Source organism: Rhinolophus sinicus, chromosome 8 (genome assembly GCF_057876585.1).
Source record: "Rhinolophus sinicus isolate RSI-liver-muscle chromosome 8, RSI-T2T, whole genome shotgun sequence".
In the NCBI taxonomy this organism is placed as follows: Eukaryota; Metazoa; Chordata; class Mammalia; order Chiroptera; family Rhinolophidae; genus Rhinolophus; species Rhinolophus sinicus.
In genome coordinates this window covers 32,662,710-32,679,289 of record NC_142508.1, presented here as the reverse complement: position 1 = coordinate 32,679,289, position 16,580 = coordinate 32,662,710, and the positions used below count along the sequence as shown (strand labels likewise).

Genomic DNA, 16,580 nt, shown 5'->3' with positions numbered 1-16,580 from the left:
TCATCAGTACGGGCGAAATATCTTGCAGTAGCAGAGGCGGCTGGGGGAACAACCGTGCCTGCCTCGGTTTTCTGGGGTTTGAGGACTTCACTAACAACAGTGGCAAGGAGCCAATAAGCATACATGTCAGCAACACAAGGAATTGGTCTCGGATCTGGCTAGGAGCCAGGGCCAGCCCTTGGTACAAGATTAGATGTATCGGAGCTTGGCCCAGTTGCGCTGAGGCGAAGGCCAGGCTCCTCATCATGTTGTTTTCTTGGTCTTTGGGAGGGTAGCCAATCTTTCCAAGGCCATGCACATATCCCAGCCACTGTGAGAGTTTACATCCCCAAATGTTCCCAGGCAGACCTTCATATATTCTATTCCTTACAGATCCCCAGGCAGAGTCAGTTGTAGAACACCTCCAGCAAAGGTAACAGAGATTGACAATATCATGGTCTGTTGCACATGCCAGATGAAGGCTACCATGGCTGTAGTGAGCAGTGAGATTGACGGGCAGGGATAGATGAGGAATTGTTTTGTACTCAGTGAATTTGAAATGTCCATCAGACATCCAAGAGGAAACAAACTAGTTGGACGTATAAGTCTAGAATTTAGGGGAGTGTTTCAGTCTGCAGGTATGTGGTACCAGTACCCTCAAGCACCAGCAACATACCTGAGACCTGTGGAACAGTAAGGTTGGTACATTGTGATGTGGGATACAACACGGAAGTACAGGGTGCTCAGTAAGAGGATGATAGGACATTTTCTAGGCTCGGCTTGTGTTCAGTTATTTGGAGGAGAGTTTAAGGAAATATAGCTTTGGTCTGAAGTGGATGCTGTTGACTATTGAGATGTGGGGTTAATTCTATGATCAGATATCCTAAAATTTGCTACCTACAAGGCAGGGGAAGGAAGCTGCACTGAAGCAGCAGGTGATAGAAGATGTAGCTGTCACTTATGTTACCCAGGAAAAGGGGGCTATGTGGTCATTTCTGTTTGCACAGGGTTCTTGTTTTTGTCTGTGCTCAGACACAATGATAGGGTAATTTTGTCTTTGTCTCACTCAATCATGGTCACTGAGTGGCCTTGACTGAGGTTGGTGTTCTGTGAACTTGTTTATATTCAACAAGAGATTCCCAGAGTTTAGAGGTGATTTCCAGATCAGCTACTAAAAACAACATGGCCTGACCTCCTGGATCGCCCTGAGCTCCTCTTTCCCCCTTCCAATCACAAGCCCTACTGTGGCATATAATTTAAACCTGATACAATAGAAGTTAGCCCTACACCTGGACTTCTAGGCAGAGAGAACATCCTGAGCAAAGGTTGGTGTGTGGGAGTGATCCTGGGCATTTGAGAAAGTGAAAGTACAGTATGGGGAGATTTGAAGTCAAGGCCTGGGGACTGTGGTGGCCCACCTGAGGGGCTGGTCACAGAGGCCTCCCGGAGGAGGTGCATTCTGAGTTCACAAATGATGCTGATACTGCGAAATCAAGGACCCAAATTTGGGAGTCAGCGAATTCGAGAAACATTTAATGTTAACACTACACAAATCCCCCACGAGTGAGGTATATTCATTGTTCAATTTAAATCTCAGGCCCCAAAGCTGAGAGACGTGAAGCAGCTCTTCAGGGATTAAAGTATGGATCACCTGCTGGAGACCCCTGAGGACGTAGCATTGTCCCAGGTGACCACGGAAATCTGGATGCGTCCCCTTTAAGATGCCCGTTAGCCTTTCAGGACGTTATTTCCCCAACTTTCCCTACTACTGGCCTTCGCGCTGTTGTCCTGGACAACCGGAAAAGTACACACGGTTGGAGTGGATGTAGTGCATAAACTGCATTACCCAGAAGTCTCTGCCCGGCGCCTAAACGTTGCGTCAATGGCAGCCCGAAAAATGGGCGTTTCCTGCTGCGGGTGAGGCAGAGGTGGAACTTCCGGTGCCGTCGTCCTGACGTCTTTATCTTGTGCCGGGCCTGTCAGGCAGTCCGCTCTGGCTGTAGAGGCTCCAAAACCTGGGTGGGGTTCGCTTCCCGCGCGGCCCTTCGGAATCCAGCCGGAAAGGACGATAAAGGAAAGGACGTCCCTCCACGCCTTTGTTACGACCCCTGATCCCCGTCCGGGGACGGGTGGCCCTGCGCCGAGGTGTCCGCCCGGGCTGCGCTCTTTTCGAGGCCTTCGCGCCCGCGCCCTGTCCTCGTCCGCCCCCAGAGGCGTCACCCTGAGACCTGTGCGCGTTTTTAACTGGGGGACGGACGCACCGTGCGACGGTCAGCCCAAGGTCACCCGGCCCTGTGGAAGTGTGGGGTTTCGGCTGAGTCTTAGGTCTGCTCTCGGGACTCCATGGCGGCTGCGGCGCTGACGGACCGGGCTCTGGTGAGTGGAGGGTCCCGTAAGCCCTCACTGACACGGATCTAGTGGGTGGTGTGTTCTAGGACCATCATCACTTCGCCCTCATCGCTCCCTCCTCTCAAGTATAAAGGCCATGGAGGGCGGACACTCCGGCGGATATATTGCGAGGTGCTCATTCCCAGTGTCGATGGGATGAGGTGTGCAAGGGTTTCCAAGGCACGGTAGCCAGCTGGTACAAATACGTGGAGATGAGAATGAGTCAGGAGTGTTTCGGGAACCGCGGGTCTCTGTTATGTCTGGTGAGAACAGGGAGCAGGAGGTCAGGGGTCAGTCCTGGAGCGGGAGCCTGAGGAGCTGGGCCTGTGTTCTGATGGTGGTGGGAGCCATGGGAGGTTTGGAACAGAGGAGGGAGGTGATCTGACTTAGGTGTTAACAGGCTCCCTGTGGCTGCAGAGTGGAAAAATTGGGGGGCAGGGGTGGTGGTTAGGGGGTGGGCAGGGAGAATAAGATGGAGTCTACTCCACTAATCTAAGTAGGTATGGTGGTGGGTGGACCAGAGTGGTGGCAGTAGATGTTAGAGAAGTTTATGGGTTTGTGTGTGTGTGTGTGTGTGTGTGTGTGTGTGTGTGTGTGTAATTTGTTTCAGCTTTACTGAGGGAAAATTGACATATAAAAAATTATGGAAGGCTTCACAAACTTGCGTGTCATCCTTGTGCAGGGACCATGCTAATCTTCTCTGTATCATTCCAATTTTAGTATATGTGCTGCCAAAGCGAGCACTTGTATAAGTTTTTAAAGTAGGGCCAACCAGATTTTCTGATGAGACATAGCAATAATCTGGGACTCTTCACTTGTCCTTCTGTCTACACTTGAGTCTGGGAGGTTTGGGTGGGTCATTTTTAGCCCAGCATCCTGAATCTAGTCCAGAAGTTAGATAGAGAGGTTCCCACTGGACAGCCAATAGGATGAGGACTGGAAGGGTGTGTTAGTCCCAGGAACAGCATGTGCAAATGCTTGGAGGTAAGATTGAGCTGGGGATCCTCAAGGAATCTCATGTCTGAATTACTATTGGGAACAGGGCTAGGAGTCAGGTAGGAATGGCAGGCTGAGGAGATGGGCCTCTTCTGAGGAGGGTGAAGGACATGAAAGATTTGGAGCAGAAGAGAGATGGTCTGACCCAGATCTTAATAGGTTCCATCTGCCTGCTGTCTGGTTGTGAACAACATGGGTGTGAGGGAGGAGCTATGAGTGTTGACGGTGGCTGGGGAAGTGAGAGAATTTGGTGGATTCAGGATCTTATAAGTGATGGGGTTTTTCAATGTGAAGAGTAAACAAGAGAAAACGAAGAGTCGTGGGTGACCCCAGGGTGGTTTTTTTCGCTTTAGTTGGTAGGACAACAAGACATGCCAGCAACTGAGATAGAGAAGTTGGTGGCAGGAGTAATTTTTCAGTGGTTACATCGAGACTTAGGCTTTCGACGTGTTTAGTTTAAGAAATCCCAAAGACCCCCTTAGTTGAGGCATTGTGCTGGACATAGGATTTTAAGTTCTGGTTGGAGAAGTTCAGATGTGGCAGCCAGTGTGTGGAGTGGGGTTGAGCTGTGGGTTAAATTTAGGAGGGATTATCTTCAGATTGTGGTAGTGCCGTTAATAACAAGAAAGTCAAAACGTGTGACTAAGGACTCGGTATCTTCCTTAAGCACTTGGGTGGCAGTGGTACCTGTCACAAAGACATAAGGTCGTTTCCTGGACACCATGTGCAGAGTGGCATGGGGGTGGAGTGCACTGGAGGTGCATATAGTGTGGTCAGTGGTAGTGGGGTCCCAGATGTGACAAAGGTGTTGTTCAAAGGGTGATGGACATGTTGGGAGGAGTGTGAACTGACAGCCTTAAAGTTGTGTCTTGGAGGCATGGTCTGGATGGCACCAGGGGAACTGACTGGCAGCAAGGTGTTCTGGGCCCTTCCCGCCAGACCCATAACTTACAGAGTATCTGTCTGCCCACCTGCCTGGTTCTGTTCGGGGCTGGACATAGTGATCAGAGGCCTGGTGTCTCCTCTGAGTTGGGAGGCTGGGAGGAGAGGGACCAGGGGTTGGGTATGTGAGCAGATAGACTGGGGGTTCCTGTGGGCTCAACTTCCCCATCATGGCAGGGCTGTGTGACCTTCGAGGACGTGTTCGTGTACTTCTCTCGGGAGGAGTGGGAGCTCCTTGAGGAGGCTCAGAGATGCCTGTATCGTGATGTGATGCTGGAGAACTTTGCGCTTGTGGCCTCACTGGGTAAGTCCCTGTTTTAGTTGACAAATTTCCCAATTTAGTGGCTTAAAACATTAAAAATTCATTGTCTCACATTTGGTGCATCAGGAGTCTGGTCACAGCTTACCTGGGTGCTTTTGGCTCAGGGTCTCCTGTGAGGTTTCAGTCAAGCTGTCAGCCAGAGCCATGTTCTCATTTGAAAGCCAGTTTCAGGAAGAGTCCACTTAGAAACTCACTCGTGTGGCTGTTGGCAGGATATAGCTTCTTTCGGTTTGTTGAACTGTGAGCATTAGTTCCTCACTGGCTGTTAGCCAAAGCCCTCTCTCAGTTCCTTGTCACGGTGGCCTTTCTGTAGTGTACCTCGTAGCATGGAAGATGTCTTCCCTCTGAGCAAAAGAGCAGGACAGAATACCCAGGATGGAAGCTGGTCTTTTTCTCACCTGACCTTGAAAGTAACATCCCAATATGTTCGCCATGTTCTGTTTCTTAGAAATGGGTTAATCAGTCTAGTCTATAATCAAGGCTGATATAAGGGCATGAATACCAGGTGGTAGGCATTCCTCAGGCTGTCTTCGAGGCTACCTTCCACAGACCCTCACGCCCACTCCAGTGTCCTTGTGGGTTGGTTACTCCCATGTTCCCTAGGAGCAGCTCTTGGTGTCCAGCCAGATCAGTGAGTCTTCTCTCCCCCTTCTTTGGTTATGGGTGCCAGGCCTGGGCTATGTGCAGCGTCCCCTTCCTCGCTGAGCAGTCCTAACACCTGCTGCTCAGAGCCATGAACGAACAGGTTAGGGGCTCAGGGCCTTTTCAGTCTGCTCAACAGATTCTACATGGCGTGGGCACTCCACATCCAGGTGAATGTCCAGCTCCATGGTGTCCCAGGTTCTGCCGTCATTCTCTAGCTGACATCTTCTGGGGCCTGACTATGCCAGGAATTGCAAGTACTGACCTGGTCACTACTTGCAGAGGTCACAGGACTGTTCTGCCAAATCCCCCTGTGAGGTTGTTTTTTTTTAACATTTTGTTTTCTTTGAGGGGATAGATACCTGGGCCACTCATCTATCCCTGTGTTTTCTTCACCATTTCCATCTGCCAGAGCCCATGTAGTTGTCCAGTTGGAGAGGGTCAGAAAGCCCTGGGTGCCTGACGGGGCAGACCTGACTCCCGCCACAGTGAGAGAGGCCCCGAGAGGGCCTAGCCCAGTAGAACAGGAGCTGGAGACAGTGTCATGTTAGGACTGCTTTCAGAGTGTATCTTCAAACTGCTCTGCATGCACCAATGTTTTTTTGTCAAGGCCAATAGCTACACCTCATTTATCCCTTTCCTTCCCCAGTCTTGGCACTTTTTCCACTTTTCATTGATCTTGTGGCTTCTGTCCCTTGGCTGTTTCCCCACTTCTCTGGCCTTTGTGTCTCATTCTTTCTCCCTGCTCCCTCTAATGTGTCATGAGCTGTGCACACATCCTTGAATCATCGTGAAGAACCAGCTGCCTCCCTGCAGTCAGATTTCCCTTGGCCTGGACAGAGCCTTCTGCACAGAACTCACCTGCCACCAGCAGCTGAGGACCTGCTGAAACTCTTTTGGAGAAGAGTGAGTTGGAGACCTCACCTCTACTTCCTATGCTGTGCACCATCATTGTGTCTTTAACTGTCATTGGAGTCCCTCTGTTCTGTGGCATTCAGAGGGCCAGGACTGACAGTGGGCCCTTTTTCACCCCCATCCTGGCTCCCTCGTCCTGCCCACAAGCCAGTAGACTCATTCCTTGGTGTGTCACACACATGTAATAGGGCTGCTACTTCCCGCCAAAGTCAACCTGCACTTCACCAGCATTTCTTTGCTTTCAGATTGCTGGCGTGGAGCAGCCCCTGAGGACTCCCCTTCTGAGCAGAGCATTTCCGTAGGAGTGTCACAGGTCAGGACTCCTGAATCAGGTCCATTTATCCAGAAAGCGCACTCATGTGAGATGTGTGAGCCACTCCTGAAAGGCGTTGTGCACCTGGCTGAACACCAGGATTTACACCCTGTGCAGAAACTGTACACATGTGACCCATGTGGGAGAGGATTGTTGTTTGATGCAAACTTTGACCAGCACCAGAAGCGACATAGTGGCGAGAATCCCTTCAATGGTGATGAAGGTGGGGCCTCATTTGTGAATAGCTATGCAGTCCACATATTAGGGAGGCCCTGTACTTGCAGGGAGGAAGGGATGGACTTGCTGGACAGTTCTGGCCTCTTCCAGCACCAGCCCACTCAGTGCGGGATGAGTCCATGCAAAAGGACAGAGTTCATGGAGTCCTTCCCACACAGCACCAGCCTTGGGCAACACCAGGAGGATCATGATGGACAGATGCTCTTCAATTGCAGTGACCATGGGAAAGCCTTCCTGAACACCTTCACTCTTCTTGACAAACAGATAACTCATACTGAAGTGAGACCCTTTAGATGCCTACCATGTGGAAATATGTCCAAGGAGAAAGCGGCTGTCATACATCACCGAAAAATTCACAATGGAGAAACTCCACATGTATGTAAGGAGTGTGGAAAGGCCTTCATTCACCTGTCCCACCTGAAAATGCACCAGAAATTTCACACTGGGAAAAGACATACATGCAGTGAATGTGGCAAGGCCTTCAGCCGCAAAGACACACTTGTGCAACACCAGAGAGTCCACACGGGAGAGAGGTCTTATGACTGCAGTGAGTGTGGGAAAGCCTACAGTAGAAGCTCCCACCTTGTCCAGCACCAGAGAATCCACACTGGAGAGAGGCCTTACAAGTGTGGTGAGTGTGGGAAGGCCTTCAGCCGTAAAGACACACTTGTGCAGCACCAGAGGTTTCACACTGGAGAGCGGCCATACGAGTGCAGCGAGTGTGGGAAATTCTTTAGCCAAAGCTCTCACCTGATTGAGCACTGGAGGATTCACACTGGGGCAAGGCCTTACGAATGCATTGAATGTGGGAAATTCTTTAGCCATAACTCCAGCCTAATTAAACATCGAAGAGTCCACACAGGAGCAAGGTCTTACGTGTGCAGCAAATGTGGGAAGGCTTTCAGCTGTAAAGACACACTTGTTCAGCACCAGATAATTCACACAGGAGCAAGGCCTTATGAATGCAGCGAGTGTGGGAAAGCTTTCAGCCGCAAGGACACACTTGTGCAGCACCAGAAAATCCACACAGGAGAGAGGCCTTATGAGTGTAGTGAGTGTGGAAAATTCTTTAGCCACAGCTCCAACCTTATTGTGCACCAGAGAATCCACACTGGAGCGAAGCCTTATGAGTGCAGTGAGTGTGGGAAATGCTTCAGCCACAACTCCAGCCTCATTCTACACCAGAGAGTTCACACCGGAGCAAGGCCTTACATGTGCAGTGAGTGTGGAAAAGCCTACATTAGTAGCTCCCACCTTGTTCAACACAAGAAAGTTCACACTGGAGCAAGACCTTATGAGTGCAGTGAATGTGGGAAATTCTTTAGCCGCAACTCCAGCCTCATTCTACACCAGAGGGTTCACACTGGAGAAAAGCCTTATGTGTGCAGCAAATGTGGGAAAGCCTATAGCAGGAGCTCCCATCTTGTTCGGCACCAGAAAGTTCACACTGGAGAAAGGCCTAAGGAATGCAACAGTTTTGGTGGCCCTTTAGCTGCATCTCTTAAACTTGTTTAGTACCAGAAAGTTCACATTAAAGAAAGGCTGTGTGAATGCAGAAAACCTGCTGTGTCCTTGTTCAACCTCATAGGATTCACATTCAAGGAAAGCTCTGTGAGTACCTTTTGTGAGGGAGGCATCAGCCAGCAGGTTAACCTTGTACATTCATGTATCTATCCTGGGGACATTCCCAATAAGTACCACGTAGGTGGGAAGCTTTCAGGAGGTATGTTGCACTTTGTAAAACTGTTCAGGGACCTTGACAGAGTTACATCAATGTCAGTGCCTCGGCAGAAGCCATCTCATTGCTGCCAGTTGTCAGGGTCCCACAATGTGTGTCAGTCACGCCAGTATGCTCAGGGAAGGCGACCCTCCTGCACTCTGTCTCTCATTCCCGGAGGGAATCATGAGTGTTCTGAGCTCACTGAAGGTCCTCATTTCCTCCCCCATGACTGGCCAAAAGGATCTGAACTGGAGTGTGTTGGGGATTTCCAGACAAGATTTTCCTTCTTCATGGACAATGTTGACTGTAAACATGAGAGCCATGACTTATTCGTCCTGCTTCCATATCACCCAACTTTGGAACTGCCTGCCCCATGCTGCTCTGGTTTGTGCAGTGAGAAAGGCTTATGGTGGCAGTCTTTACTTTGGGGAGTGGACTGTTCATTGTGTAGAATGGATTGAAAATAAATTGGGTCCTGCCAGCATGAAGGGAATTATACCTTTTGTTGGCACCAACTTTATGTGCCTCAGAAGGGACAGCAGGATGGCAGAAAAGTCTAGTTTGGCCTCATTTACATTGCTGCCCAAAGCTTTCTAGAAAAGACTGAAGAGCTTTGTGTGCCTAATCCTGGGGCCTGGAAGTCAGGATTTCCTGTGAGCCGAGTTCATTCTGAGAAGGGCATAGCTGGTGTCAAAATCTCCAGTGCTTCTGGAAGCAACAAATTGGGTCCCTTGAAACTCAGGAATGTCCCCTATTCCACAGCACTTTTAAGGAATTTCTATCTCCTGGACCTGTACATGATCCTGTCCCTGATGTCCAGAATCCCATAGGCTGGTGTCATTGATTGGAAAGCCTACAGTACTGGGTGGGAATCATAATTTGTCCAGAAACACTGAGATAATATAGTGAGGATGACTGGCCAATGAGAGGAGATGTGTCTTCTAGAGAAGGCATCTGTAAATGTCCATGTGATTTTGGCTGAGTGGAATGAGTACAAAAATTCTTAGGACATTCAGACGTCTGTATCTCCTGTGGCCAAGGCCCCCGTCAGAGTAAGTAAGGTAGATTCCTCTACCTCCCTGGGCTGCTGATATTATGGCCATCGCTGCACAGGCAGGAACCACCGCACTGACAAAAGAAAGATCCAGGATATGACTTCTCTGACCCAGCCAGCATTCCTCATGTAGAAAGTGGAGATGGACTTCATTGCTCTCCAGTTTTTGCTGACTTTGAGGCAGGGCTCACCCTCCTAAATTGTGGGGAGAGAGAGATAGTAGAACCAAAATAATTGACAGGAGTCATGTTCAAAGAGGGATGATAAATATGGATTTTGGGGGGAACGTTTAGTTCTTAACAGCTTTATTGAGGTATGATTGACATGAAATAAACTGCACGTATGTAAAGTGTAAAATGTGTTATGTTTCAGCATGTGTATGTATCTGAAAAACCATCACCACAAGCAAGGTAATGAATGTGACCAACAACCAAAAGATTGCTTGTGTTCCTTGTGTCCCTTTATAAGCCTTTCCTCAGTCCTTTCTAGACCCCTTTCCCACAATTCACAAGCAACAGCAAGCAATTTCTAGAATTTTCTGTAAACGGAATCATATGGTATGTACTTTCTGGGGAGTGGGGACTCTGGCCTTTTTCACTAACCATGGTTATTTTGAGATTAACCCACCTTGTTGCATGCATCGATGTTTATTTATGTGTATTGCTGAGTATTATTCCATTTTTTTCATCCATTCAGCCGTTAGTGGATATTTGGGTTTCCAGTTTTGGGCTATTGCAAATAAAGCTGCTGTGAAGATTCATGTACAAGTTATCACTGAATGTACAATGGTTTATGCGTTCACCTACTGAAGGATATCTTGGTTGCTTCCAAGTTTTGGCGATTATGAATAAACCCACAATATACATTTGTTTGTAGGTTTCGTGTGGGCATAAGTTTTCAACTTGTTTGGATTCAAGCCAAACAAGTTGCTGGATCATATAGTAAATTATGTTTTGTTTAGTTTTGTTATAAACTGTCTTCCAAGTGGCTGTACCATTTTGCATTCCCACTGGCAATGAATGTTTGTTCCTGTTGCTCCATGTCCTTATCAGCATTTGGTTGTGTCAGTATTTTGGATTTTAGCCGTTCAAATAGGTGTGTAGTGGTATGTCATTGTTGCTTTAATTTGCAGTTCCCTAATGACATATGATGAGTATCTTTTCGTATTTTAACAGTGTCTTTTGCAGAGCCTAAGTTTTTAATTTTAATCAACTCTAAACTATGCAGTTTTTATCTCATGGATTGTGTTTTTGGTGTTGTATCTAAAGAGTCATTGCCAAAAACAAGGTCACCTACATTTTCTCCTATTATTTCTAAGTATTTTATAGTTTTGTATTTTGCATTTAGGTCTATTATCCCTTTACAGAAAATATTTATGAAAGGTATGAGATCTATGTCTGTATCATTTTTTTAAACATGAGGATGTCTGTCAGTTCCAGCACCGTTTTTTGAAAAGACTATCCTTTCTCCATTGAATTGCTTTTGTTTCTTTTTCAAAGATCAGTTGACTATATAGTTGTGGATCTTTTTCTAGACTCTGTTGCAATTTTTCCATCTGCTGAGATAATCATTGTGTGGGTGTGGGTTGTTACTCCACTGTTAAACTAATCTTACATTTCCTGGGACAAATCCCACTTTGTATATGTTGCTGAATCACTTTTCTGATACTTTGTTAATGTGTTTTGCATCTGCATTGATGAAGGATAATGGCTTTGTAGATTTCTTGTGATATCTTTGACTTTGCTATCAGAGTAATTTTGACCTCACAGAATAAGTTGGGAAGTGTGTCCTTTATTTTTTGGAAGAGTTTTTGAGGGATTAATGACATTGCTTCTTTAAATATTTACTAGAATTCCTTAGTGAAGGCACCTAAGCCTGGGATTTTTTGTAGGAAGATTTTCAATAAAAATTTAGTTCTCTATAGATTTTCTACTTATGTCAGTTTTGATAATTGGTGTCTTTCTAGAAATTTGTCCATCTCAACTAAATTGTCTAATTTGGGAGGATAAAGATTGTTTATAATATTTCCTTATGGTACTTATAATTTCTGTAGGGTCAGCACTGTCCTGCCTTCATTCCAGATTATGCTAATGTATTGTCTACTGTTGTCAGCCTACTTAAAGTTGTGTCAATTTTATTGATCTTTTGAAAGAAAAACTTTTTGTTTCACTGATTTTTAAAAGTGTTTTTGTTTTGTTTTGTAGTTCATTGAGTTTTGTTCTAATCTTTATTACTTCCTGTCTTATCCTTGCTTTGGGGCAAGTTTGGTCTTATTTTCCAGGTTTCTTAACATGGGAGCTTAGGTTATTGACATCTTTCTTCTTTTGTACTAAGTTTAAAGCTGTATATTTCCCTGTAATCATTTAATTTAGCTGTCATATTCATTTTTATAGGTAACATTTTTATTTTCATCTAGTTCAAAATATTTATGTTTTTAAAATTTCCCTTATAATTTCTTTCTCCTTTTACCCATAGTATATTTGGTGGTGTGTGGTTTTGCCTGGGAACCTGGGTCTATAACTGATTGACTGTCTTTTGGGACTGGGGCCTGAACACTGATTGGCTGAATTTTAGAAGTTTGGGTCTATCAATGATGTGCTAATTTTCAGAAGTTGAGTTACTGGGATGAGGCTGTTGTTGCCTGAGCTGGCTTTCAGAGGTCATCCACAATTCTTTCTTACAAATTTTTGTTTCTTGTTTATGACTTTGGAATTTGGCCAAAGTACAGTCTTTTCCTTTCCTGAATGTGAAAAACAACCACTTAGTTGTTAGCCCCCCCTTTTGTTCTTCCTCAACCAAACCTATAGGAGAGACCATAAGGTATTTTCCAGAAGGTTATTTATGCAGATATGCTTTTGAGCTAGTTTTGCCACTAAATTATTTAATTGCCAAATTCAGTGAGAGAAAAAAAGCTCTAACAACTGACTTTTTGTAATGTATTTTAAAAAGCTAGATACAGGATCATTAGGGCATCCTGACTGTGTCAATACAGGATATGGGACATGTGCTATATACACAGAACAGCTGACAGTCCTATGCCTGATGTGTGCCATGTGCCTACCATTGTTCCTGAAACCCTGTAGGGTTTGCTCTTTGAACATTTGTAGATCAGTAAATACACAACATTACAACTTTTCTATTTATGTTTACCTTTCTTACAACTCTTTTTAAATACCATCATTACCTCTCCCTCTGAGCTGTTAATGCACAATGTTGCCAACTATTAAAAATAATCACATTTTGGGACCAAACCCTGAGTGTAGCTAGTGTTTCAGCCAGTCACAGTCTCAACTTTATTCTCTTTAACTTTTCAGATACAGTGCCTCTTGCTCAAACTTCACTGAGATCTTAACAGCCCTCCCCACATTTGTCACAGATACATTTCTCTAAAACTATTTCGGCCACTTTCCTTGAAAAACTGCAAAATCATTATTAACAACATTTAGTAATATCCATTTCACAAGTGTTTTTCCAGAGATAATCTCAACTCCTGTGCAGACAACTGTTGCTGCAATTACAGATGAAATGATAAACTACTTCCGAGCAAGGAGATGATCTTGGATAGCCAAACCTTTATCTCAGGGATAAGACTCCCCTTTGCACACGCGGCTTTGCACATGCGGTCAAGTTGTCAGAAAGGCATACATTGTCCCAGCAGGAGATGGTATGATATGTCCCTCTTCTTTTGGAGAGATTTCAGATTCTTTTTTTTTTTTTTTTTAATTTATTGGGGAATATTGGGGAACTGTGTGTTTCTCCAGGGCCCATCAGCTCCAAGTCATTGTCCTTCAATCAGTTGTGGAGGGCGCAGCTCAGCTCCAAATCCAGTCGCCGTTTTCAATCTTAGTTGCAGGGGGCGCAGTCCTCCATCCCATGTGGGAATTGAACCGGCAACCTTGTTGAGAGCTCAGGCTCTAACCAATGGGCCATCCTGCCACCCCTCTGGAAGCTCAGCGGTAGTTCCTGTTCAATCTAGTTCTGGAGGGCGCAGCTCACTGGCCAATGTGGGAACTGAACTGGCAACCCTGTTATTCAGAGCTGGCGCTCTGACCAACTGAGCCACCCTGCTGCCCCTAAATTACTTTTTTTTTTTTTTTTTAAAGAGGGTGTAGCTAACAGTGGCCCATGCGGCAACCTTGGTGTTATTAACACCATGCTTTAACCAACTGAGCTAACCAGCCACCCTGCAGATTCTTAAATGGAATATATCTCAGATATGGATTAATAAATATTATCTGAATAAAACTGTGGTTCGCTAGGTTGGAACACCATCACTGACTATACAGGCAGGAAAGATGTTTTCTGTGGGAAGGTGAGGCACAGCGTCACCCTAACTACTTCAGTGCCTCCTGTCATCCCGCCTCCAAGTTCCCCATCATAGCCCCGTCTGGGAGCTTTTCTTACTGTCCCAGACTGAACCTATTGAAGCTCAAAAAACTACTCCAAAGCGTCTTTGACAAGATAGCTGACAGCGGTGAGGGGACGCCGAGTGTCATTACGGTGTGGTGTGTCCTTTTCTATGTGCAGCCTTTGGAAACTGGCGATTCCCGGAGTCTGAAATAGCTGGTCTCTAAACATTTCTGTAACGTGTCCTGCACTAAACTCTAACGAAATCTGAGTATAACCCCTTTAAGAGCCAGCGAAGGCCCGCCCCTTTTGGACACAGGAACTTCATTTTCCAGCGCCTCTTTTGTAGCTTGGCGGGTATCCACAGTCAGAAACCACCTACATTCTGAGACAGAGCAGATAATGGCGTGGAAACTGCGTTACCCAGAAGGCAGTGCAGCAGTGACGGCAACCGACCAATGAGGACCCAGCGGAGAGACGTTTCCGTGTGTGCGCAGCGCGTGGGGCGGGATTTAAACGGCCTGCTAGTGACGTCGGGCGATTTAGGTACTCTGGCGTCCGTTTGCTGGTTCTGAGTGTCATCAGTCCTGAGTCAGTGACTGAGGTCAATGGGAAGTGTGAGAGGCGTCGTCCCCGGCTGCACGGAAGCCGCTGTCAGACCCGACTGAGTCCATTGGTGACGGCGGCGCCCTGTTCTCGCCCCATCGCCCCGTTCCGGTTCCGCTCTTCCCGCAGGTCTGTGGCGGGGGCCGCACCGATGAGCCGGACTCAGGTGGGTGCTGCGTACCCCCGCCCTCACCTCGCTCGGCTCCCACCTTCGAGAGCGAAGCCCGAGTGGAGGGGAACCGATTGGTTTCCTGCAGTCAGGCCCCCGTGTCCGCCGTGTGATGAGGGTGGGAGGGTTCCCTCAGGGGCGGCCTGTGCACAGGCTGCAGGAGCTGCTGGGTCGGCAGCACTGGGGAGACCGCGGGTCTGTGTCTCCAGAGGACACAGGGCCAGGCGTGTTGCCTGGAGTGGCGACCTGAGCTTCTGGACGTTGTGGAAGGTTCTGAAGGGACGGCGGTGAGGAGGGGCACGCCCAGAGCTAGAAGTTTAAAGTGGGTGAAAACAAGACGGGGAATGGAGGCCGGTAAGGTCACAGCAATAGAGCCCAGGGGAGTGGTGGTGGTGGTGGACGTGGTGGTGGTTGGTGGTGGGTGGTTGGTGGTGGTTGGTGGTGGTGGACCAGGGCGGTGGCGGTGAAATTCTGAGTTGATTTCAATGCAGCCTAAAGGATTTCCTGATGCATCACACATATCTGTGAGCAAAAGTAGGGAGTGAACCACTATCTTAAGTTTTTTGTTTTATTTTGTTTTTGCCTGAACATCTGAAAGTATGGAGATGGGGAGAGCACAGGAAACAGGTTTCAGGGAGATCATGAGTTGGATTTTGGACGTGTGATCCTAAGATGTCACAAGGTGGAGACATCACGTGAGTATGTGGACATAGAGATCTAGAGGCCTGGAAAGGGACCTGGGCTGGAGCTATCCAGGAGGTGGAGGGTGTTGGACTGGAGCAGGGCAGGTCTGGGGATCAGACTGCGGAGGGAGCATCTTAAGGTCATTATTTTTGATGGGCCCTGTAGTGAGTGTCAGGAGGGCTGAGACTGAGTGCAGGGCATAGGGGTTTCAGCTTCCCTGATGCTCCTTGAGCATATCTGGCATACGAGATATTCTGGCCAGTGTCTATAGAAAAGGATGCCTGAATGTGGTAACTTGATGGCCTGTAAGGTAGACTCAGCTCTGCACGTCAACTGACAGTTTCTATAGGACAAAGAAACAGCCAGGTTTGTGAAGCATATGGGTTCCAGACAAGGGCACTGCTGTCTCACCTTCTCCACCACTCCAGACAAGGGGAATGAAGGAGTAATACAGTAACGGGCTCCTGTAGGCGCCCTTTGGAGGGTCATGTAGTAGGCAGGCCTGCTTGCCTAAAGGAAAAATGGCTGACCTGTCTGCTCAGACACCACCATTTTCAAAACCTTATCCTTTTATTTGCACTGAAAACATACAAAATTGTTAATCCCGTGGATAGTTACAGCTGACAGGTAATGTGTGCTATTTATGTTTAATACTGTTATCTCTATAAGGTGGGAACCATTGTTATCCTTGTTTTACAGTAAAGGAATTGAGGTTCAGTGTTATGCATAGTCACACAGCTGGTTATAGTGGCACTGAAGTCAGACAAACTGAGCAGCACAGGGCAGGGGTGGTGGTCCAGGCAGCTTGTTGGATCCTACCATTACTGCCTATTTCTCATGGCCCACTTCTTCCCACAGGTTCCCATGGCAGTGGCAGAAATGCGTATGGATCCTGTGCAGGTGAATGGAGAATATGCCAGGTCTTCATCCACTCCAGTGACCACCCTGATGGTTTTGCCACTCCCATATAAAGAATGGTGAAATTGTTCACCCATCCTTCTCCCTATCTTGGGTCTGAAGTCCCTGTGGTTTCACCAATGCCCAGGGTCTTGAACTCAGCCTCAGATTATATGGAGAAGTTCCCATTTCTGACATCCGATGAGGTAAGAGGTGGAAGGGTGTCCTGGGCGCAGGATCCAGAATGTTCAAATGATTGGAGGTGACACTGAGCTGGAATGTTCAGGGAACTATAGGTCTGCTATATCTGGTGGGATGCAGGATGGCAGTGCGAGTGTTTAAGGGATAAAAGTACACAGTCTAAAATTA

The 16,580-nt window shown here is 47.2% G+C and overlaps 1 protein-coding gene and 1 non-coding gene across 2 annotated transcripts; one reads left to right on the top strand and one right to left on the bottom strand.

The window, feature by feature from the left end:
* Positions 1-1,780: 1,780 nt before the first annotated feature.
* Positions 1,781-12,759, top strand: ZNF304 (zinc finger protein 304). The gene is made up of 3 exons (XM_074315381.2): positions 1,781-2,355; positions 4,483-4,609; positions 6,430-12,759. The coding sequence occupies exons 1-3, from the start codon at positions 2,323-2,325 to the stop codon at positions 8,247-8,249; spliced, it is 1,980 nt and encodes a 659-aa protein (XP_074171482.2). The 5' UTR covers positions 1,781-2,322; the 3' UTR covers positions 8,250-12,759.
* LOC141567751 (U6 spliceosomal RNA) lies at positions 3,005-3,111 on the bottom strand. Its single transcript, XR_012490580.1, has one exon. It is a non-coding gene; the product is annotated as a U6 spliceosomal RNA (small nuclear RNA).
* Positions 12,760-16,580: the final 3,821 nt, after the last annotated feature.